The 23,987-nt window shown below is 35.0% G+C and overlaps 3 protein-coding genes and 1 non-coding gene across 12 annotated transcripts; 1 reads left to right on the plus strand and 3 right to left on the minus strand.

The window, feature by feature from the left end:
• Positions 1 to 8: 8 nt before the first annotated feature.
• On the minus strand, positions 9 to 5,275 carry LOC135164677 (uncharacterized). Of its 2 annotated transcripts, none has more exons than XM_064125272.1 (4): positions 4,967 to 5,275; positions 3,193 to 3,384; positions 571 to 877; positions 9 to 493 (listed from the first exon to the last, which is right to left on the minus strand). In XM_064125272.1, exons 1-4 carry the CDS (start codon positions 5,196 to 5,198, stop codon positions 355 to 357), a joined length of 870 nt encoding a protein of 289 aa, XP_063981342.1. In that variant the 5' UTR covers positions 5,199 to 5,275; the 3' UTR covers positions 9 to 354. The 2 variants fall into 2 exon arrangements, with proteins under 2 accessions (XP_063981342.1, XP_063981344.1); XM_064125274.1 differs by lacking the exon at positions 4,967 to 5,275 and adding an exon at positions 4,503 to 4,631.
• A 3,062-nt stretch (positions 5,276 to 8,337) lies between these two features.
• Positions 8,338 to 18,450, plus strand: LOC135164678 (acidic phospholipase A2 PA4). Of its 5 annotated transcripts, XM_064125275.1 has the most exons (6): positions 9,379 to 9,533; positions 9,625 to 9,730; positions 12,773 to 13,024; positions 13,101 to 13,435; positions 15,258 to 15,424; positions 17,338 to 17,512. In XM_064125275.1, coding segments are annotated over exons 2-6 (783 nt in total). In that variant the 5' UTR covers positions 9,379 to 9,533; positions 9,625 to 9,703; the 3' UTR covers positions 17,340 to 17,512. The 5 variants fall into 5 exon arrangements, with proteins under 5 accessions (XP_063981347.1, XP_063981346.1, XP_063981348.1 ...); XM_064125277.1 differs by lacking the exons at positions 9,379 to 9,533; positions 9,625 to 9,730 and adding an exon at positions 8,338 to 8,510; XM_064125276.1 differs by lacking the exons at positions 9,379 to 9,533; positions 9,625 to 9,730 and adding an exon at positions 9,186 to 9,335.
• Positions 18,402 to 23,925, minus strand: LOC135164673 (NAD-dependent protein deacylase Sirt4-like). 4 transcript variants are annotated; one of them, XM_064125252.1, is made up of 4 exons: positions 23,754 to 23,925; positions 22,926 to 23,040; positions 22,550 to 22,829; positions 18,402 to 19,136 (listed from the first exon to the last, which is right to left on the minus strand). In XM_064125252.1, the coding sequence occupies exons 2-4, from the start codon at positions 22,999 to 23,001 to the stop codon at positions 18,515 to 18,517; spliced, it is 978 nt and encodes a 325-aa protein (XP_063981322.1). In that variant the 5' UTR covers positions 23,002 to 23,040; positions 23,754 to 23,925; the 3' UTR covers positions 18,402 to 18,514. The 4 variants fall into 4 exon arrangements, with proteins under 4 accessions (XP_063981322.1, XP_063981321.1, XP_063981323.1 ...); XM_064125251.1 differs by having other exon boundaries at positions 23,702 to 23,925; XM_064125253.1 differs by lacking the exon at positions 23,754 to 23,925 and adding an exon at positions 23,323 to 23,528.
• LOC135164926 (U11 spliceosomal RNA) lies at positions 20,320 to 20,455 on the minus strand. Its single transcript, XR_010299406.1, has one exon. It is a non-coding gene; the product is annotated as a U11 spliceosomal RNA (small nuclear RNA).
• Positions 23,926 to 23,987: the final 62 nt, after the last annotated feature.

The raw sequence follows: 23,987 nt of genomic DNA on the forward strand, positions 1-23,987 counted from the left end.
GCCGAATGTTAATATTTATCATTGTTGTATTTATTTAAATCAATTCAACGCAATTCAGTTTATTCCTTTGATGGTACAAATGTCTTTCTTTCTTTTACATCTGCTTCTACCAAAAAATCAAATCAACCTTCTTCTAATATTCGCTCGATTTGTTTTCATTTGAGTTTTTCTGTCAAGAAATTGGATACAAGAATTCAGCGAATTCGTTAAGAAATTCTCCTGCAGTTTTGTTTAAATAAATTCGATCCGAGTAAATAAATTGTATTAAAATTAGAGTCAATTGACTCACGTTTTCACTTTATCTATTATCCTATGACTGCAATAAAATTTAACTAGAACACAATCATTATTTCGCTAATATAGTACTGTCGTTGGATCATTGATCTGCGCTACAATAACAACCGTTTCTGTCCTATCTTTCCTCAGAAATGCATTTCTGATGAAAATGAAGACGGCGATGGGAGGAATTAGGAAGCAGGTGCACATGAAGATCCTGGAAAAAAAAATCAGTGAAATAAATACAGATGAAGTCTACGAGGTACAACAATCACTGATTATCTCATTAAATACCAAAACGAATATCCAAGTCTTGCAGTTGATTTGTACTCATCCACAATAGTATCTCTTATTCCAATATTATTCTTTATCCAGAAACTATGATTGCACGCATAAAGAATCACTCCAAGGAGATTAACCGCAAAGGCAACATTAGCTAAGACAGCCATACCCGTTGTGTTCAGGGTCGGTTCTTTCGGACACATAATGCAATTTACCACAGATAATACAAAGAGAAGAAATAACGTGATTAGGGTAAATATCACAGTGGTTAATGTGCTGTAGAACATCCCAGCGTCTAGAAACTCTCCCTTCGCTGTACCTGCAAAATTGAATGAGAAAAAGAAAAAAATCTTTTATCAATATTATCAATATGGGGTGAGCATTTTTATCAACAAGACGGGAAGTTTATATAGCGTTCCATATTTCTTGTGACGTCAAAGGAAATCGTTGGATAGGATTTTTTGGATGAGGTAGGAAGGGGAACAGGATAATTCTCCATAATTTTGCAAGAAAAATTACTGAAAAAATGGATAGTCCAGACCGGGAGTTACTCTACTGAGTTGCCCTACTGAGAAAAAAAAATATTTTTGTCAAGAAGATATGATTTGTAGATATTTTTTTACCGACAGTAGCAGCTGTGCGGTTAGAGTGGAAGACTAGCATGCTTCGAAGGTTTTGGTGGTGAGCGAAAAATGCCCCAAAAATGATAATAAAATTGTTTATTCAGTTAGAGTCAATCGAAATAAAAGTACTACACTCACGTCAGTGAGATACCTCGAGATACACCTCGATTTGAAACTCACGTGGGCAATAGATATTAGAAAGGTAATAGAAACAGCTTATGAGGTATTCAAGAGGCTCTACCAACTGTTGGTAAAAGGGTCAAAGGTGTCAAAAAATAGTAAAATACTAATATATAAATTGATAATAAGATACATTTTGACATATGCAATAGGTGTTTGATGGAGTGCAGCCAATACTCATATAAAAAGACCCCAAATATTCCACAATAAGGGCCTTAAATTAATATTAGTGAAAAACAGATGGACTAGGACTAGAGTTAAAGATATGCATTAAAGCACAACATCGAAATGAGAAAAAGACTACATTGAAAAACAAGCAATACATTTTTTATAAAAATCTACTCAACAGTTATTCTTTATGCAAAGATATCGCTCAAACAAAGGCCCACAATGTGCCTGTTAAACAGAAGCACAATTACTGTATAATGATTTAGATATTTATGGTGCTAGCTAAAGTGTCAATAATGCTCATTAATCAACTAAACATAATTAAATTTACCAAGAGTACAAAATAATCGTCAACTACAACTCTAAGAGACTGATTATTTATCTGTAAGAGAATTCTCACAAGTTGGTTGTTTAAATAATTTTCCAACAACTTATATTTTATTGGTTGATATTAAAGTAATATACGATATTAAATGTAACTACAAAACATGTTTTTGAAAAATCGTAACCGAATAAATATGAGAATTATTTTCTACTGATGTTAAATTATATCAGCAGTAGATTAAACTTTGAAAAGTAGGCGCTACTATGGCACCTACTTTTCAAACTACTAGGCGCATGCACACATATACATGTCGACGGGGGCGGTATGAAGGGACTCTACGAATTTGCGCGAAGGGCACAGATACTCGAGACCATCGACTAGACGACTGCCTAGGCAATCCAATCGAAGATCCAATTGAAAAAACGTATTGAATTTAGATAATCAATGATGTCTTGTCGGTAATTCAAGAAGGTGAATTGGAGTTTTGAATAAATTTGTCTAACTTCCCGAAGATCCAATTGAAAAAAGGTATTGAATTTAAATAATCAATGATGGTTTTTTTTTTTCTGCCCTAGGGCAGAGTGTAAAATGGTCGAAAGGCTGATTACGCTTCTGGACTAATGAGGACCGTCTAGCGGCAATAAAAGTCAAGTCAAGGCGCTACTATTAAGTAAATTTATAATAAATTATTATCTATATGTTATTTGAGACATAAAGTACATATGATTTTCTAAAAAGGTGTTAATAAATCTTTGGTTAAAAAAAAAATTGACTACGGATCCGGGTTCTATCCCCAATGAGGGTGATTTACAAAAATGTAGAGCCCTTATCTCAGAGTTTCATTACCAAGGGGTAGTCTCGTCAAGGAGGCGACTGTATCTGGACAGGTTTTTCCTTCTGGGTAAGGCTTTCCCTGGTCCTTCAGGAAATGCGGTACAAAGGGTTGGGGTGTGGGATGGGCACAAATCATAAAAACGCGAAAGGGTCTAGGAACGGAAAATAATTACCTGCACTGAGAGAAAAATATAATTTAACTAATCATATTTATTTTCGAAAAACAAATGTCCGGAATTTCCATTAGAAAATTCGTATTAAATTTTTGTCAGAATAATATTTGATTCGTAAAATTATCTTTTTCTCTAAGTAATGTATAATTTTTTTTTTTAATATTGGCAAGCAGAAAATATCTCTTTTGAAAATTATAGCATAAACTAGAAGACGATTGAAGGCAAACAACTAATTAAACTTCCGAGAGGGGCGAGTTAAACGTTTGACACAATCATGAAAGCTTAAATAATTTTTTTTTGTGCGAATCTGTAAATTAACTGATGGAGATACCATTAGTGGACGTGTTGGTGCTGCTATCGTCCCGTAAAACGGATCTCGATAGCAAACTTCTTGATGCTGATACTGGCGGACAATTAAATTTCGGGATTTCGTTGTTCAAAAGTAACTCGAGTTCTTTTTCTCTCGAATCAGCATCAGCAAGGCAACTCCATGCACATACATTTTCATTCACCAGGCAAGTAACTGAAAGGCAATAATAACATATTATTAATTAAATTTTATTCGACATCCGTTGAAAAGGGATGAGAACATGAAACATCACCGATTGATTTGTTGCGTACAATTTTTTCAAAGCAAGAACGAGATTACTGTCGTAATAATAATGTGATTTGAATGCATTTCTACCTAAATTGATATGATAAGTGACTCCTCACTTCTTTTTTAATTCAGACGTGCAAAAGGTATTCACACACATTTGGGGTAGAAATAAATCTTTTATGTCATTACGGCCGGGGAACGCGTTTCTAATCGAACAATGTAAGGGTTAAAAAAAAAATTCGAAGAAAAGTTGAGTTTGAAAAACAGAATTTTGGGCATTAATTCAAATTGGTGCGGATCCTTTCGGAAATATACTACCAATCAAATTGGTAGAAATAAAGGAAAAAAAAAATAATATCACGTAAACTATCGACCATATCACTTCGACCTGTCGAATATCATCGGTCACCTGCTTTGGTCACCTGGTTATTTATGCAATTACTAAATACTGTATGTGTTGGATTTTGGGGCTTTCCCAACTACAAAATTCCCCCTGCTATCAAATAATTTCAAATGTAGAAAATATTTATTAGTTTATTTTCATGAGGCCCTCCTCCATAGAATAATTAAAGGGAAGTCTCCATGAGGATTATCCACTCTAGTTTTCCCAAATTACATCTGGTGACCAGAGAGAACCAGGATGGATGCAGGCGAAGGGAGCTCTACTACCCTCTGAGGTTAAGTGTCAACTCTGGGCCTCATGAGACATAGTTAGTAAGTTCAGTTCATAGTGAACATTCATAGTGTGTACTACCTCTTGAGTGAACAGTGTCAGAAGTGATATTTGAATAACAATCTGATATAATCGAACTACGAACAGTGTTTATTCTTTCCTACCCCACAATCCAATAGTATGAAAAATTAAAAACCGCGATCCGAAAAAATGCCACTAACAACAGCAACTCTTAAATCTTATCACCCCAACTTCCAAAAGCAACCATGTTCTACCATTTTTTCCCTCAGTTATATTAACCAACATTATAAAACAGAGTTCATCCCTCAAGTTTCATCACTTAAGTCACTATTGATGAGCATATACTCACGCGGATAAATAATACGAATAACAGTAACTGTTGAATTATGGTATTGAATAAACAAACACATTTATTAACTTTTAGAAATGATTTTGATTTCAATGTCTCTGAGACTTGCACAGACAGAACGCACTTCACACAATGAATATCTACAAGAGACTGACGAGGCATTACAAGTTAGACTCAGTTGCCCTGAAGAGGGTAATATAATTTCCACCCCCTGATATATTTCCTTTTTAGGACCCCTTCTGGTCAACAGATGTATTTGGAAATATCCAAATGTTATTAAAAAAAACTCAGGAAGAACTGTGGACATTTCCCTTGATTTTACAACCAAGGGAAATCCCAAATAATGTGACTATAAAACCATCATCACCATCATCACGTAAATAAAAATAAAACTTGGAAAGAGTGAATTTTGTACCCGGGGAAATCCCCGAAAACCAACAGTAACACATTGCTGTCATCCTTACGATAGATATCATAAGACTTCGGAGTGTCCAGAATCCTCCTAATCAAAGTCCCTGTTAAGAGCCCATGATTAATAGTAGAATCATTAACATCTTCGACGCTGTCAACAACAGAAGCAGTTGCTGTTGTCCATTCCTGAGTACCAAGAGCTACCGACACAATTATTAAACACACAAAAGATAAAAACGCACACGCCACGATCAACTCCCAATACTTTCGTTGTTTGATAAACATTTTTATGAGATCAATGAAATCATGGAACTTCACGTGTCAATTAATTATTGGACAACAACGGTCAAATGTGGATCAAGACTGAGCCGCAGATAGTGAGTGTGGATCTATCCATCGACAGTATCCAAGACTATCAATGGATCTTATCTTACGGGTCAGCGTAGAGATAACAGTTGATAATTGAAGAGGTAAAAATTTTAGCCATTTTCCAACTAAAGGTGATATCATAGTTAGTAGTGAGTCAAGACTCTCCGGGAATGGTCGAATTTTCGAGGAATCGAGATGCTCAGTTGGGCATCAGTCAAGAATTTTCCAAAACAATATTACGTTGGACCAACTAACATGACGTAGTAGAGGACAAGGGGGCCCTTGTGTGTACTTCACTCGACACCCCGGATTTTCATCTGGAAAACATTAGGACGCTGGCGACGTTGGCTGTTTTCCGGTCATCAACAAAAGGGGTCTACGTGGGCCTGAGGTCCCTAGAACTACGAAAAGGGGAGCACAGTTCGCTCCACGACTTAACCGAGAGCACATCGCCAAACTTATTTCTTTTTACATCCATTGTTCCATTTAATCCAGAATTTATCGGAGTTGCTGTATTCAATAGTTTATTTAATATAATCGACTAATGTAATACTTCTTAAAATAAGAACCATTGGTTTTAGTTTATTTCAAACTCCTGACACTCAGGGAATATTTCCCTACACTCTGAATGTCCAATTGTCTACAGTGTATGTCGTAAAAAAAAGAAAGGGAATACCTGCAACGAGAAGGTGTTAAATTTAATTAACATTAGCGGCTTGCCTGATCCTAACCATTCTGGCCCTGATGTGACAACGGATTCACGTTACTAAATTTCTAGTCGGGATTGCGTGCCATACAATGACTCCAGAGAATTTCTCAAAACTGGAGAACAAAGCGGTACTGGTACAAAAAAGTTCTTCAGTTTCTCAAAACTGAAGAACAAAAAATGTAGATCAGGTGACCAAAAGGTACTGATTACTTCAGGTCTTACTTTAAGAGGTCTGAAAAGTCCTTGTGCCAAAATTGCAAGCTTAAGGGAGAAGATATTGTTATTGTTAATCGAGTCAGAGCTAATCACCACCATCTTGCCGGCTCTTGAATAGTTACTATTGGGATATGGGTAAAAGTATATAAATAAATGTAGCAACACAATCAATTACTTTAACTAGAAGTCTTTATTACTGGCACGAGGAAGGCACGACTCACCTAGAGGACCGGTGTCCAGAGACTAAAAACCTTTACTGAGGGAAAAAACAAGAGAACGTTTATGACTCCAGAGAACAGAGCTTCTGGTGAGGATTACAATGGTCTCAGGTTCGGAACATAACAGATCATAAATTAGTTCTTTTCTGGAGACTCTTTCAAACACATCATAAACCTTGTCCAGTGATTTTTGAAGATAAACAGAAGAGCTGCGTTCTAATTTTCCAACAGTTACCGACCCCACTTGTGCTTATGAGGCAGAATGTAAGATTTCGATCACGTGTTGTGGCATTGTCCAAGATATTACTGGGAACGTTTAAAATTAATAGCTAATTTAACAAAATTCAATTGCTCGAAACCATGGACTACGAAAAAATTTGCAGACGTCGCTGACCATAAGGACATCGAAGAGATATATCAATATGTAAAAGCATGTAATTTAAAAAATTGAAATACCTAATGTTTTAAACTAAAATAATGTACATAAATTGTAAAATGGAAATAGTGTAAATAACCCAACTCTTGGGCTTCAGCACTTTAAACAAATGAAAAAAAAAAAACATTTGCCCAATGTATTCGGTAGCAAAAATGGAAATGTAACTACTGAGAAGTTCTAATGGAACCGAAGGGTCATTAATTTATGAAATCACTGCGTCACTTAGAAATCGGCAATTGTTATCACCAAATTTTCAAGTGAATTCCCCCTCGAGTGGAACACACACTTCAAATTCAAAACTTTCTTTCGTAAAAATAAACATCTCTCACATTTTTGACTTCACAAAGTTTCATAAAATCTTTCAATATGTAAATTCAGCTTTAATTTCTTCATATTTCCGCATAAATCTATGTTGGATGACGGATTGAAATAACAAACATTCAATCATTCTCGAAATCTTTATTTAAACAAAGGACTGAAATAAATGATCTGGGTATCTTCCTGATTACTAGTCACTGCTGACAGAATTCTTATAATTCTAAGGATGAGAATTGGGAGGGGATGTCACTTGAGGGTAAGAACTAGGAGTTAGAGGGTATACAGAGGGAGAAGGGCCTAATGTGAGTGGTTGAGTGCCTATGACCTCTGGGGTTGGCCTTATCTGCATGAGGAGGACGTTGTCCACGAGTTGGAGTGGGAGTATCGGAAAAAAGTCCAAAATTAGGAATTCGTGAGGAATAACGGAATAATGTCCAGGATCCCCTGACGGAGGCCACAATTCTGTAAAAATTACGTGTCTGCCAGTCAAAACAGTATTCAACAGTCACAAAATTACGAAACAGTTAGGGATTCTTTATTGAACGTTCCATACTTTTTCTGAAGCATTTCGGATTTTTTCCTGAAAGTTCACTAAAAAAGCGCGTAACTGTTCCGTCATCTTTAGCGAACATTATTTGACTAACAGATTACGGAATAAACACGTCATTTTTAAACTATTTTTCCCTCCCTATTGATTAGGGTTGAAGCGATAAAAATATTAGATGAGATTTTGGAAATGCGAAAATGATTAACTGCTGAAGGTTTCTGGAACGACTGGAAATTCCCCAACAGATCTTGGAGAACTTATTTCATTATACACAAACTAAATATTTTAAATGTTGGATATACCACATCTATGCCCAAACAAATAACAAATTCACTTGAATAATATTTTTTTCGAAAATATAGTTCAATTTTCACTACTAAAAAATATCAATCATAGAATTTAATCTTAATAATAATCCTTAGACCAGCTTTGTCGTTTTACATTTGGTCAATTGATAAAGTCAGAGGCCTACAAAAGTGACTAATTAGGGCGATACGATTGCTAGAATGATTAATGTCATACGGTCCATAATTCGTTGTTATATACACACCGGTTTCATGTCACCAGTATATACAAACGCTTTTGTTCCATCGTGCCAAGTAGAATATTAGCATCCTGACGTAGCATTCCAGCGATCAGTACCTTAGTGCCCGTCGACGAGTAACAAATACAGATTCATCGAACAGTCAGACAAGATATAAAAGTCAATATCAAACCCTGACTCGACATTTATTTTCCGAAGAAAAATTCTTTCACTGCAAACACTCATCGCTGGAAATCAATGGTAAGTGAATAAGTGACGGTTCACTATAAAATCATTTCAATAATCAACAATAGTGAGAAAACATATCAAATGAAAATTCAGTAGCGAAGTGTTAAAACGAGAAGCGACTGTTGACCATTAGTTAGTTTTTCACGAATATCTCGAAATCTAATGAAGATAGAAAAATTTTCATTATGACCTTTTTTATAGAGCGAATTGTGCACTATAATAAATGTTATTACAAAAATTCCGCTATTTCTCTTAGATTCGGAGTTATCGCTCAAAAACTAAACCCAGAAATAGATCAACTTTTACCACTTCGCTACTAAACTTTATTCGGATGTTGCAGAACCGAAAAAAATTATTTGTCATTCTCTTCGTAAATCACTGAATCTTAAGACGAATAATGACTTGTGACCTCAACCATTTGCCAACAAAATTAAATTTATAGTGCGCTGTAAAAAAATTACAACAAAAAACACAATTAATGCACTATAATCACCTGCAATAACGATCTTCTAATATAATAATCTTTATTAATAAAATGATGAGGTGAAAATAGTTAGGACCTCAGTTACAATTTTTCTTCCATAAAGTGCCCTCTCGTGCCCAGGGGTGGTTTTCCACCACCCCTTGCGCATTGCAGCACTCTGCGAACCCAAACGCCAACTGCGTGCGCAGATGCTGCAATTATCTTACCTCGTGCCGCTCTTTTACATCTTCAAAATTATCCAACAGTGATCGCTTGTCAATGACACGAACTCACTCGTATCTTCAAAATAATTAAAGAGAAAAAAAATTATCTGTTGTCATAACATTCAACAAACTGTGGGGATGAAAACAAAGGTAATCGATTTTCCAGGGGGTGGGGGGTTGAGTCTTAACTGTACTGCACTTGGATTTATTTTCTACGTAAGAGGTTCTTCGTTGTTTACCCTTAACAAGTTGAGTTAAAGCCAGTAAAAAATATCCCTCATACCGTGAATCATGAAATCGTATTTTTAAATTAAGTGACAGGCTTGAGTGGATCGTCCCCAATTTAAGGTGAATTTCCACCCCTGATATATATTTTCATTAATTTACTTCAGTATTTATTGATGTGATGACTGTATATATGACTGATTGGGCTCATTAGGACCCCGGATCGGTGATACAAGGGGGTTGTCGACTACGTGCGTCAAGCTAAAACGTCAATTCTACTTAATGATCAATTGATGAGGACGATGAATGTCACATTGCCGGTGAGCCAGTGCATTAAACACGTGCAATACATTTTATCTACATTTGCCACTATAAATTGACAGAGGACTCGTTGACCTACATGTGTCTAGGGTAGCTAGCAATTTTCCTCGAATATTTTTGTGCTATATTTTTTCTCACCTCGAAACATCGACAATTTTTATGGAAACATTTAAATTCAGTTAACGAAAATTCCTTTGAAAAAAAATCATATCATGTTTTTTGTCAGCTTTTGGCGGTACATAGCTAAGCCATCCAGCTCAAGAAATATAATATATAGATATATATATATCATATATAAATATGATATATCTATATTATATTATATATTATATGATAACTATATTTTTATTATAATATTTTTATATTTCCGAGTAAATTTCTTTCACTTGGTCGACACATTTTACTGATTCTCAACATGTACAAGTAATATTACGATTATTGATGACATTTTATGTTTTATGACGGTCATAAAACCTATCGCAATTCGATACGATTTGTTAAATTAAAATTCAATCGAAATTTTAGTCGAAATAATTCGAAATTTTTTTGATTGATGAGACGTAGTAGTACGAGGGGTTTGAGAGATATTTATGCAGTTAGAAATTTTCTATTGGTAGCAGGAGGATCATTCCCTGCAAAATTGCAAAATTGAAAACCCTTGAAATTATACGTCAGTTCTTACAAAAATGTAAAATTAATATTTAAAAGGGGAATAGAGCCAACCAAGTAGACAGTGCACACATGATAGTCTAGGTAAACAACCGATGTGCAAATACATCATGTAGATTCGGGCACTTTAAAGTAAGAGGACTAAACACATTGGAGATTTTAAATGTGGGCGTTGTCTGCAGATTCTACGAAGTGGAAGCCTGACCGAGGAAGGATAGCCAGTTAGGTCGGGGTATTTCGTAATTGATGTATTCTCATGTCAACGCCACGAATGTTACCGTGGCCGTGAAGGAGATTCCAAAATATTTATTCATCGTCTTCAAGAAAAAAAAATTCTTCAAGGATCTCAGTCTCTTTTTGTATAAAAATTCCGGAGCAACTAAAATTCCAAAAATTAGAAATTAGAAATTTGAAATTAGAAATTTTGACATTTGCATTTGAAGTGCTGAATTAATTTATAGTCAATGAAAAATTACTCATTCGATAGACAAAATGCACCGAATCACATATCAAAGTGGTCCAAAATATATCGGCGTGAAAAATATAGAAAATATTTTAAAAAGTGGATTTTTAGGTGAACATTAGCAATTCATGTAACTTTGGACAAATTCAATCCATCGCTCCACAAAAGGAAATTTCGGATAATTATTAGACCGCCAGAAGGTGAAATGTGGAATTAATTGACATTCGGCTGCGTTTTAGGTCAAATTTTATCCAGAAAATGAGATTTGGAGGTCTAATTTTTGTGATAATACGAAGCGTCATCCGACCTCTCGCCCTCTGACGGCCTAATTTTCATCCCAAATTTCTTTCCGTAGAAAAAACAAATACTAGCTTGTAAAGGAAGTAATTCTTTATACGATTAAGCTAGAAACAAATAGCCCCCCCCCCACTGTCATTAGTTTTCCGGTAATAAATTATTTATCAATTTTAACCCCATATCAACAAAACAATCAGCTGTTGACCTAAAGGCCGCCTTTATCTGCGCACGCGCATTCATTTTAAAGTGGCGCGACGAGTGCTGTGTAATTGGGGTTAAACAAATTTCGAAAATTTATTTTACAGTAAAACGACACATCCGACAACATTGATTTCTATATCAGTTTTGCCTAGAATATTATTATCTGCAATTTTTTTTCCATTCAATCCATTGACTTGAGCTGAAAATCCAGATGTTCTCAATCTAAAATCATAGAAAAATCGATTGTTTTTAATTTTTTTCGATATCATCTGCCTCAATCTATTTTTGACCATTTTGATATGTCATTCAAGACATTATTAGCCATCGAACGAATATTTTTTCATTGACAGTGAATTAATTTCCCCGCTCGAGCCTTTTTGAGTCAAATTCGATGACAATGGTTCAAAAAGGAAACCATTTTTTTAAATCAAAATGTATTTTACGTCACGTTATTCATGTACGGGAAGTGTAAATGGATCGAATTGTTTTTTAAAAGAAGCGTCGAAGAACGTGCAGCTGCGTAAATAATTCCAGTGTAATAAGAGGCCGGGGATATATGAATGCGTCCGCTGGGGGGAAGCCTCGATTAGTTAATCAAAGTATGACTGACCCTGACATAGACATATTTTCTATTTGTTAATAGCGTGTGCAAGTATTTTCACGAGGGTAATTTGGGACGGGAAAATATCATTTGTTAAATAACGAATGATTCTCAAAGCCATTGTATAATGGTCGGAACAATTTTTATAGTTCACAAGTCGATTCACTTGAGTACTTTAGACACAATTTATTAGTAATAAAGTGATTAATCGATAGACTTTTGGCACGAAGCGTGAGCTATGATTTTTACAATTATCTAAATGTTTCGTAACCGAGTGCTGTTTTAATACTATTAAATCATGAAACTCGATCCAATTAGGCTATTGTTTTTCTGCAAATCGCATTAACAATTACCCAACGTCAACGTATAATGTCTTTAGTGGTTACTGGGAAAAAAAATTAAGCGGTATTTACTTTTCCGTGGAAATGTTTGAGTTTTTTCCCGCTGTATTTATACACGCAGTAAAATATTCCAGAAAAATTAATCTTTTCCATAATTCTGGAGACAAATACGATTGTTAGGAATTTTACGGAACTGCTACAAAATTTTTCCTGAAAGTTCCGTAATTTTTGGCTGAATCGATTGTGAAAAATTACGATACTATCGTGTAAAATTTCCCAGTCGATTCCGTAATCGGTGAGCGAACTGCCAGTTCCGTAATTTCAGTAATACGACCAATGTAATTTGTAAAAATTAAAATTTTAAAAAATGTGTATATGTATGCATAGGATAACTTTCATATGGCTACTATCACAAACCTCTCTCGCACTGCCTGTTTTTTCAAAAAACCAATTTTTTTTTTCTCCCCAGATGTTCGCTATTACTTTCACCGCACTGTCAGTACTTTGGCTGACAGGTACAAGGGCCAGTGTTCTCGTTGCTGACAACACAATGTCAAGAATGATTGAATTGAATGCTGGTGTGCCATTTTGCTCGCTTTACACTGATCGTGGTGTAATACAAAAGATGATCCTCGGTACTGACCCCAAAAAAGTAAGACAAATGTCGATGAATCTTGTCACAGATCTTGAAGAAACTTGTAAAGCTGCTCAAAACACAAAGGTAACTCACACTATTTCTCGAGGATGTCCTTCCAAATTCAGTACTTTCAATTGATATTTCGTTCTGAATTGAAAAGCAAACGCCAGGAGGTGGGTTGATCTACCCTGGAACGAAGTGGTGTGGCCCAGGAACTCTTGCAAAATCCTACAACGAACTTGGTCATCATGCTGCTGAAGATGCTTGTTGTCGGGAGCATGATCATTGTCCAATTGTTGTTAACCCACATCAATGCATCAAAGGCATCTGCAACAAATCACCTTTCACGAGATCTCACTGTGACTGCGATGCCAAGTTTCGACGATGTCTTCAAAATCTCAATACAGAAGTTGCGAATACTCTTGGTGCACTTTTCTTCAATGTCGTGCAGGTCACATGCTTCAAGGAGAGACGTCCTTGTTCCCAGTGGCAAAGGTAAAGTCATTGTCACCTTATGATCTCCAGTTATTATTTTTTTCCATTTTTCCTTATCTAGACTTAAGCAAATGATAATGATGAAAATACAAACTGGTGTTGACACGTCATTTAAGTGACAGTAATAATGGATCTGGTGATCACCAATGATTACTGTCATGACTGGTAATTACGGAGCCGAGGATCTGACTACGTTGTCAGGAAGACTAATGGCGATTGACCAGAGGAATGAGTGGACTGAATAAATTCAGTTCATCATCAGTTCATTTTTTTTCTGTTCAGGGAATTCCACATCCGAACTTTTTTTTTGGCGAGTGTTGCCAAATGAATTGACGTATGGTCCAGCTTTACGACTCGTCCAATTTTACCAAAAGTTGGTTTTCCATAAGATGCTGTAAAGATGGAATACTTGTCATGATTCAATTTAATTGGTGACTTGGTTTTTCATAAAGGAATTATCTTACCAAATGAATTCTGTTGGATATTTTTCATGGTTTTATCTGACCAAATGAATTCTGTTGGATATTTTTTATGGTTTTATCTTACCAATTATCTTACCAGATGAATTCTGTTGGATATTTTTTATGGTGTGCTTGATTGAAGTAGGTGGACACAACTGTCCTGTCATGGAAACATAGAAAGCCAAGCCTGACGATCCTTCACCTATCGTCCTCACGCCATAATCTACTATTTGTTTACTGAACAGATGAAAAGTCCCTTTTCGACACAAGCTTAGCATAGCAATAATGGAAAAAGTAACTTTTTGTTACTGCTGCTACATTCAGTCCGTGTCGAATGTTTCGTTTACTAATAAACGAAAAATGGCATAGTTCGCCACTCGCTGAACGTAACATCACTAACAAAAACTATAGTTCGGAAACCCCTTCGACGGATGGTAACGAATGTGAAGTTGGCGGCCTGAGGCGGAGCCGAGGGCTGCCAATCATACGAGTATCGAACTTGTATCCAAATATACTATTTCATGACACTGTGCGGGAAAGTAACTTTTATAATACATTGTAATGAAAAATTATCTTCGTAACTCGTGAAAAAAATGGTTTTCGGCTCGTGGGATTATATAATTTGCCTTCGACTTATCATATAAACCTCCCACTCGCTACAAAACAATTTTTTTACTCGTTACGAAACATACAGTTTCGGTTACGGTGTGAAGAAAAATCCCACTTTTCGTATGAAAAAGAATGAGCAAAGCAGTGTTTTTCTGGACGAGGCCACAGGAATAACAGGACGTCATGCGCATAAAAATCCCTATGAATGATCGCCTTAATAACGTAAACATTGTCCACAACACACGTCCATAGGGATTTTTAGTCCCGCAACGTTACCCACAAGTAAAAGGGATTTTTCCGAACTGATCTCCACTTTTTTTAGTCTGGGGATTCATATTGGCTTTTCCTCGAACTCGAAAAAGTGAAAATCACGACGAAAAAATATTATATATGCCCAGCGTCCTGAGGATTTTCAGTTGTGCAACATGTCCTTAGTGATCTAGGGATTTTTAGTCCCGCAACGTTACCTACAAGTAAAAAATCCCCAGAGCACTAGGGACATGTTGCGCAACTGAAAATCCCCAGGACGCTGGGCATAAATCATATTTCTTCGTCGTGATTTTCACTTTTTCGAGTTCGAGAAAAGGGCAATATCAATCCCCAGATGAGAAAAAGTTGAAATCAGTTCGGAAAAAAGACATTTCCAAGCACATGCTTCAAAAAAAAATGTTTGAAATACTCTGTAATATGTATCCATGGCAGTAATTTAGTCCAATTCAGCACATTAAACAAATGCCTAATAATTATTTCAGTTGTGAATTAGCCCAGTGGGAACGATCTCCCAGGTACATGGCGCGAGCCTCCGCTCGCATATGGAGATCACGATCCCTAGCACTATTTAAGATTTTCAAAAATCTAGTCACAGATACATTGCAACATCATCACAGGAAGATACTCAGCAAACGTGTCTACCGTTTATGTAAAATCACTTTTCAACATTTTTTGTTTGTTCTGTCTTCAGCCCTTTTGGATTGGTGATGGGGTCGGATAAAATTAATGCATGAACAATTTTTTTTCATGAAGTTTATAGGGTTACTAACAGGTTGCCTGATGTAGTAGCATAGGAAGGGGATGGATGGTCTAAGGGAAATATATTTCCAGAAGTGGATGTGGGGTTGCTTCTCAAGAGTCGGCGGAACGACTTTACGTGGACCTGTGCAGCCCAAAAATTCCACGATGGTGGAAGAAATTAGTAAAAATTAGAAATTGAATACCAAAATTCAAATGAACAGGACGAAAATGATATATGACAAAATGTTCATCGAGAAACCAAATCTACACTGAGAGGAATAATGAGTGATGATCAAAGAAATATTTCTTCCAATAGTATCGAAACAATATTTTCCTAAATCAATGTAAATTCGTTTGCTTCGATTTATTGTTAGCCCTTTGGAAAAATTGATTGTCTTAAAATACCACAAATGACATTGAAATAAAAAATAATTCATTTCTTCATAGAAAATATTTCTTTGCCACCTTTCAAAAAAATATTGTTTTAATTCAGTCTTTTTTTCTTGCTCAGTGTATAGGTCAAATATAAGGGTCAAATGGTGATTCTTTTCTTTCCCATACGTAATTTTTTCCTACAGCAGCTGATTTTGTAATTTTCTGAATTTTCTCAAAACCGAAAATTATCATAACTTCATAAATGGTGGTTCGGAACTCACTTAAACATGTAGATGTACTCGTGTTTTTCTGGAGGAAGCGAGTTAAAATAAACTCAAAAACTGCAACAACAGTAGTTGAAGAGTAAGCAAATTGAGTGAAGAGAGCAATTCGATGAATGAGCCAAACAAATGCTAGTATGCAATGACGAGGTACAGCATACTCTAAGGTATCGTAATTGTGGTGCTTAGGAGGGAACTGTTTTGTTTATAACTTCGAAAATATATTTAAAATTTATAAGAAACAAGGGTACTGTGATGTTTTATAATATGCAGGTATTTCATAATTATTTCTACTAAACTTCGACTTGAAAATCATCAATCAGAATCAAATAAGACGTTCAATTGTATTTTTTAAGAAATTAAAAAATAATAAAAAAATTCAAAAATACCAAAGTTTATTAAGAAGTTATGAAATATTTTCGAATTTGAGCACCTTGATTTCCTTGAAAATATGTCCCTTGGGAAAATACATTTCAAAAGAATATTTTCTTCTGGAAAGAAAATCAAACCTCGACTATAAACAAATTTTTGAGGAAAACTATAAGACACACGGTTCATCTAAAAAATAAGAAGATAGTGAGAAAAAAGTTCCAAATTTATGAGCAGAATTTTGAAGGTCTATATGTAAAATCATTTATCTCTACTAAAAAAAACTACTCTTTCAGAAGTTTGAAATGATATTTAATATTGTTTACCTCAATTGAGTAACGGGTAATCGAGTTAAAATTTCCAAATGGAAACTGAACAAACTAATCGATTTAAATCATATTCTAAAGATAATAAAACTGGGCCTTAAGGTAATCGAACTTAAGACCCAGGTAATCGTTTACAGACAGACGTTCATGCCCATTTTTCTATCTATTCCCACAGACCTATTTTCCATGTTTTAGTCACTAGTCAGTTATGATTTACAAAATCAGATTCCTCAGGCAAAATCGCATGGAAATTGCTGGTGAAAATTTTTTTTCTCCGGACTGAGCTCTCCCATAACTCTAATATTTGACTCCAAAGAAACTCGAAGTGAATCCAGTCCCATATCATTCCATTCCGCCGGCTCTGGTATAACACCCCGATAGAATTAAAATAAAAAAAATAAAATAAAATAAAATAAAATAAAATAAAATAAAAAAAAATATTCAATTAATATTCACTTGTTCAATTGCAGGAACGGATACGGTGAAGCTGAGTCAGATCGTCTCTGCTCACAGTACCAATTTCGCCCAAGTGAAAAGTACGTACCGCTGATGCCTCTCAATATGAACATGTGAATTCGGAAGCAACAAAAAACAGGACTCGACAATCCGTGATCCCAGAGTCGAGTTCCAGTACGAGGTTTTTTTTTAAATAAGTTTTTTAAAAATTCACGTACAGAAAAAGCCATGAGTAGAATTATCATTACGTCCGAATTAACAACTGTTTATACTGTACAATTAATTGGCTCACATCTGTTTATCAATTCTAAAGGATTTGATGTGTCGGAGCTCAATCTTCTAGGATCGACCTCGTACTATCTAAATTTCAAATTAATTTCTTATTCTGCATGGGATATTAATTAGCCTTCATTTTTATTTAGAATGGCGGACAAAAATTTTATTAGATTAAGTGACCCTCAGGTAGAGTCCTCACTCTCTATTGTATTTTTATTAGCATAAGATATTTGTTTTTTACTCCACTAAACGGAATCTATCGAGATAAAATCAGCTCCACAATTTAAATTAGTCTTCTTCACGGAGAGAAATTCTTTGGAGAAATTGTAGTGTCAGTACTGAAGTGAGAGGACTACTGACTGCGAAAGGATTCTATTGTCGAATAAAATTCTCGGAAAATTTGTATTCAAATACCCAAAATTAATATGCCATATTAAATTATTTCGTACGAATACTGAGATTTCTGAAATTATCTGAAGAATTTGTCTCTGTGGATTTTTTCTATAAAAAATAGACATATTAATGATGCACAGTTTCAAAGGATAAATGTGATATGAAACAGTAATTTATGGTTCTGTAAGATATTGAGATTATCACGAAGATAAAATACAATAACGCGTTTTTATGCGAAAACCAAAATAAAGCATATCTTAGTATAATCCTTAGACTATTCAGTGATAATCGAGAAATACTGTTGAACGATTGAGCCTGAAAGAGTCTTCGTTCGTGTATTTTCAGGGATTTTTAAATATTGCTGTCACGTAGTTAAATAATTAGTGCAAAGGAGAATAAAATGTACACATTATTACTGAACAAAACTAATTATCAATAATAAATTTATTCCCGATAAATTGTGTCAATAGTAGAACAATTAAAATATCCCTCCTCCATGAGGATGCCTACGTGTAATTTTCATTATCTAGCTTCACCAGACATAAAAGAAGGAAATATTTTTGCGAAAACTTCCCCACAGCTGCTCTCAATCTTAATATTTGCATGGGAATCACCTCGTGATTCCCCAATATTTACAATGACAATTGGCTTGTTGGCGTCAACAGCTTGCAAGATAATTCTATACCCAGAGAACGTGCTTAAGGACGTCCCAAGCACCAGCAGAGCATCTGCATTATCTACCGAAGTTCGCACATTCTCAACGATATCCCGAGGAACATTATCTCCGAAGAAAACAATATCTGGTTTGAGAACTCCACCACAATTTTGACATGGAGGTAGGACAAAATCCTGAATTTGCTCTTCAGAGAGCTCAACATCGCCGTCTGGTCTGACCGCCTTAGTGACCAAAGTCACCGACGGATTTGCCTCCTCGAGAACTTTCTGGAAATCATGTCGTTTAATTGTTTTATCACAGTTCAAGCACATTACCGTAAATGCTGTGCCATGAAGTTCTATCACGTTTTTGCTGCCTGCTTTCCAGTGAAGACCGTCCACATTTTGGGTCACGATGCAATTTACTATTCCAAGGTCTTCTAGATGTTTCAGGATCTTGTGGGTGAAGTTCGGTTGGATAGTCGAAAATCTATGAAGAAAAGTAATATAATTTTAATTTTTTTGGCTTTCGTTGTCATTATTTCGTTGTCAGTATGAACATATCGTGTGCTAGATTAAGTGGATATTTTCGAAATATTGGACTCTGTCTTGTGAAGAAATAGGATTTTTCACACTCAGGTCGAAATAAGTGATTATGACGAAGGCGAGGATGTGTAGATAAATTCTCGCGCTACAAGTTGATTTTTTTTAATTTTCAATTGGATAAGGTGAAGTGATGCAGTGAGTTTCCTGGGAGTTGAGCCTATGAAGTCGATCGATAGTTTTCAATTAATTTCGATCAATGTTTAAATATTTTGGTGTATCACGCACAGAAAGAACTAGTGGTAAAATACGGAAAACGTATTGAAAGGTAATTTACAAGATTTTTAAACTCGTAAATTACGATTTTGAAAACGTCAAATTACGTATAAAAAAAAACAATTACGAGCATAAAAACGTAAATTAGGATTTTTAAAAGATAATTCACGATTTTCAAAATGTAAATTACGATTTGGAGATTGAATTTTCCATTAGCGTTTTGCCACTGCAAATATTCACAGTAATGTGGCACTTGCAGTTTTTTAATTGGTTTAGTTTTGCATATTTTCGAAATTGTCTTGAAAAATTTGAGAAACTGTGTCTGACAGTTGGGTGTAAATGATTCAGAATCATCTGAAACGTAAAGATTTCATATGGGCAAAAAAACTTTTTTTTCCGATTGCATTCGCGATTTTATCAATCAAAAATTTTACGTGATTGAGATCTCGTAAATGACTGGGAAAGAAGTGTAAATCCTGAAGTTGGACCTCTTACTTTACGTATCAAAAAGTCCTAATTAACGAGATCGAATCCCCTAATTTACTTTGCCAAAATCGTAATTACATTTTTCTAAATCATAATTTATGTTTTTTTTAATCGTAATTTACGAGATAGGAACTCGCAATTTACGTTTTCAAAATCATAATTCACAATTAAAATTACTATTTTACGAGAATTTATTTCTGTGTGTATTCAGGACATTTTAATGATCCAATTAGAATTTTTTAATGGCAATCTGATTTTGTTGAAGGTTAAAATATAAATATTGAATGGGCTACAACGTTACATTTACTGCGTATTGTTCGTGTAAGGGAGATCTAGAGATATGGATTTTTTGATTAAATTGAAATTGTGGAGGCGTCCGTGCAAGTGGCAGCTAACAGCCTCGCAATCACAAAAATTACGTACTGGGTATGTCTTGATAGCCATACCCTGCAGATCACGTTAAAAACGGATCAACACGCTATTAAAGTAGCGGGTACCCTTTTTAAGCGTTACAGAACGCAACAAGAATATTTATCCCTTCAGCACCAGTTTCCATATACGAGAAACTTTCTGAACTCTGCCATCTTGCGGTGTATTGGTGTCGCACTGTCAGATGGCGGTTTTTAAAAAAAAAAATAGTATTGATTTTCTAGAATCAATATGAATCGAATGAAGTCCATAAAGCGAATGATTGAAGTCGTTCAAATGACGTTATTGATATCTGACTGACAATTTACTATGACGTATCATAAACTAAAAAAATCAAGAAAAATTTTTGGATAAAATCGGCATCTCGTAATCCTCAATTGACATATTATTTATATTCTACTCCCCAGGACAATGAAAATTGTCTAATGCACTCAAATAAAAATATCGTGGATTCTACGAAATATATTTCATTGGATGCATATCCCTTCAAATGACAATGGAATCCCGTTCTTTTAACATTTTAAATGTTTATGTTACCAGTAGGTTCCTTATGAAACTTGATAATGACATAGTCGTTTGAAAATGAGTAATTATTCTATTGCAAATATCCTAGTGCATGCGATTGATTCATATCGTCTACAATAAGTTTTCAGATCGACAGAATGCGATGCATTTAAATAATTGTTTAAATGTGATTAAATATTCAGGGAATCGGAGGAATATACGATAGACTTGAACCCCCATGTGATAGAATCATGAGGTTTCTGTGTGGTTTGTCTGGAGCTGTCAGAATCCACGATTGAAACTTAGTTTAATCAGACAATCTATTAAAAGTGAGCAGATATTTCGTATCGTCAAGGCCTTATTCCGTTGGTACTATTAAAAAACACTGAGTGATAGAATCAAAAAACAATCCATCCGTTTTCCTACATTTTTCTCGCAATTTGGATATTTTAAGAAATCCTAAAATTTATACTCAATTGCTCGAGTTTTTTTTACAAATTTTTGCGAAACAATGGATAAAATTGATGTGACAAAATACACCATTTTCCAGTTTTTTTATTACCCAATGGTTCACGAAGTTTCGTCACTAGGAAAGAACTTTCCTAATTTCTGAGTAAATTTTTGCATTAATAAAAAAAACTTCAATAAAGATTTATAAAAATACACTTATAACTATCAAAATTTATGAGTTATTCAACAATGACAAACCCTGACAGCATTAAATTTTGTCATGTCCATCTGATCCATGGTTTCTCATAAATTTACAAAAAAAACATGAAACATGCAAAGATAGTAGCAATAACTCCTTAATTAACAAACTTTTATTTAATAATTAAAACCCATTAGCTAGTTAACGATCTCGCGACTCGTGAACGACCTCAAAGATCTTTCTCAAATAGATCTTGAATCCATTTTCGCAAAAAAACTTTAATAATAGTTTTAAAGGTGTGTGTATATTGTAAATAAATATGTAAATATTTAACAGAAAATTCTTAAAAAATTAAATACGTGAACACTGACCATACGTCACCATTGCTTTACCAAGATTCCAACGTTACTAAGGTCACTTTGATTACCCAATCATTTAAGAAGATAATGAAGCCAAAATAACACTTCTGAACTTTTTCTTGAGACGCTAATAGCTAGTTAAACATTGAATGGAAAGTGGCAATTATCTTCGTAATGCTTCAACTATCCTCTCAATGAACTTTTCTTCATCGAGAGGATAACTTCTCCATTTTTATTTTGCAATTTTTACAGTATTATATTATAAACATTAGGAAACTATGCAGTATCCATTATTCCATTCCAAGGAAATATAAATTTAATTTTAAATGAGGACAATTGAAGAAGTGAGATACTGTTCACAAAAATGTTTATTTTTTAAGTGAGACCCTTAATTTTTAGTGTTAAAGGTGGAAGGGGGATCTGGAATTCAGCCCAAGGGCAAGTTCTTTTGCACAACATGAGTCGGGAAAAATGACGGAACAGAGGAGATTCAGGAGTTGGGGTTTTTGAAGGCACCAAATATTGGTGACAGTCGAAGACTGAAGAAAATGATTCATTTGGTTAGGATTGTGGATAATTGTGAGGCTTTAGGGGATTTTTGTAAGGTAATGGGAAATGAGTATACATCAACATCATAATGTTTATGTTCCACCTCACCTTGGCCAGCCTATGTAATTCCTCGCCCAATACCTCCGTCTGATAGGTTCCTTATTTCTAAAATCCTGATACAAAACAGGTCTCTTGTTACTTGTAGCATATAATCCAACCCCTTGAGATCGATAGTCTGGAATACCACTCTCCGTAGACACTCCAGCCCCAGTCAGGACGCAAAGTCTCCCAGAGTTTTCAATAAAATTTGACAACTTTGTCAAGTCACCTGGTTTTGGGGGCTGGTATTTTGGAACGAATGCCAACAGCGAGTAGTTTCTCCTTTGCCCTGAATGAAACAAGTGTTAATGTGATTATTAGTTAACCTCGTACGACAATAAATAATGTAAATAAATATTTCATCTATATTATCAAACCTTCTCACCAACGAGTAACCTCAAACCCATTGGGACGATGTAATCGAACTTCAAATTTGTTAAAACATGAATAGCTCCCCTCATTAATGATAAACTCCTCACTTTTTAGTTTTTCACACCTCACTGTTTAAAAATAAACAATTAACCTTGGAGTATTCACATTTGTATATCTCTCTCTTGAACTGACAACTGCAGAACAACACAATTCAACACAGCACATATACTAACTAACTGGGTGATTGTTAGTTATTCCAACTTATTTTCTGGGACATAATTTTCTTGCAATAATTTCTCTCTCAACAAATTTCTCTTCGACAAAATTCCAGGACCGAAATTCCCCTGCGACTAAGTGCCCAAGAGGAATACTATTTTATGTAATTGTGGACGAGAAAAAGCGTTTCTAACCTCACTTTGCTCGATGAGAAACAGGACTTTTCAGGCCTCGGCCGGAAAAAATGATTCTGACGAACGCGACTTTATCGTTCGAGGGGAATTCGAGGATTACAAAGCAGATAAGTCAGCATCACTTTTTCAGTCATGGCAGTGAAGTTATTTTATGTCATTACGACCGAAAATGCGTTTCTAATCGAACAAAATAAGGTATATTTTGTCGAGTTCATCTGATTGTTAGTTTGCAAAAATATGAAAAATGAGAAGATATCGACAATAGCTCTTGAAGTTGATAATCCCAGATTAATCCTTAAATCTCAAATACGATTACTATTTCTAACGTAAATTTATGACATGGAACAGATGTTTAACAAGTTAATTATGGTAAATTTACCCAGAAGACTGGCCCATAAAATAAATGTAAGGTAGTTCCACCGGTTCCTAACCTATTCGTGAACAAAACCCTCGAAGTCCAATAATTATTTGCCATTTTATCCGTAATGACGACTTTCTTCAATTCCATTGTCTCGTGTAAAATAATCGAAAAGAATTTACATTTAATATCGTGGGCCAGTAATGCCCCAGTGTTCCCCACGATTATTTTTCCAAATATTCCCGCACTTGTGTGGCAGACCGATCCGCCATCTATACCAGCTCATTCCCACCCCCACCAAAATGTG

This window comes from Diachasmimorpha longicaudata, chromosome 7, assembly GCF_034640455.1.
Source record: "Diachasmimorpha longicaudata isolate KC_UGA_2023 chromosome 7, iyDiaLong2, whole genome shotgun sequence".
In the NCBI taxonomy this organism is placed as follows: Eukaryota; Metazoa; Arthropoda; class Insecta; order Hymenoptera; family Braconidae; genus Diachasmimorpha; species Diachasmimorpha longicaudata.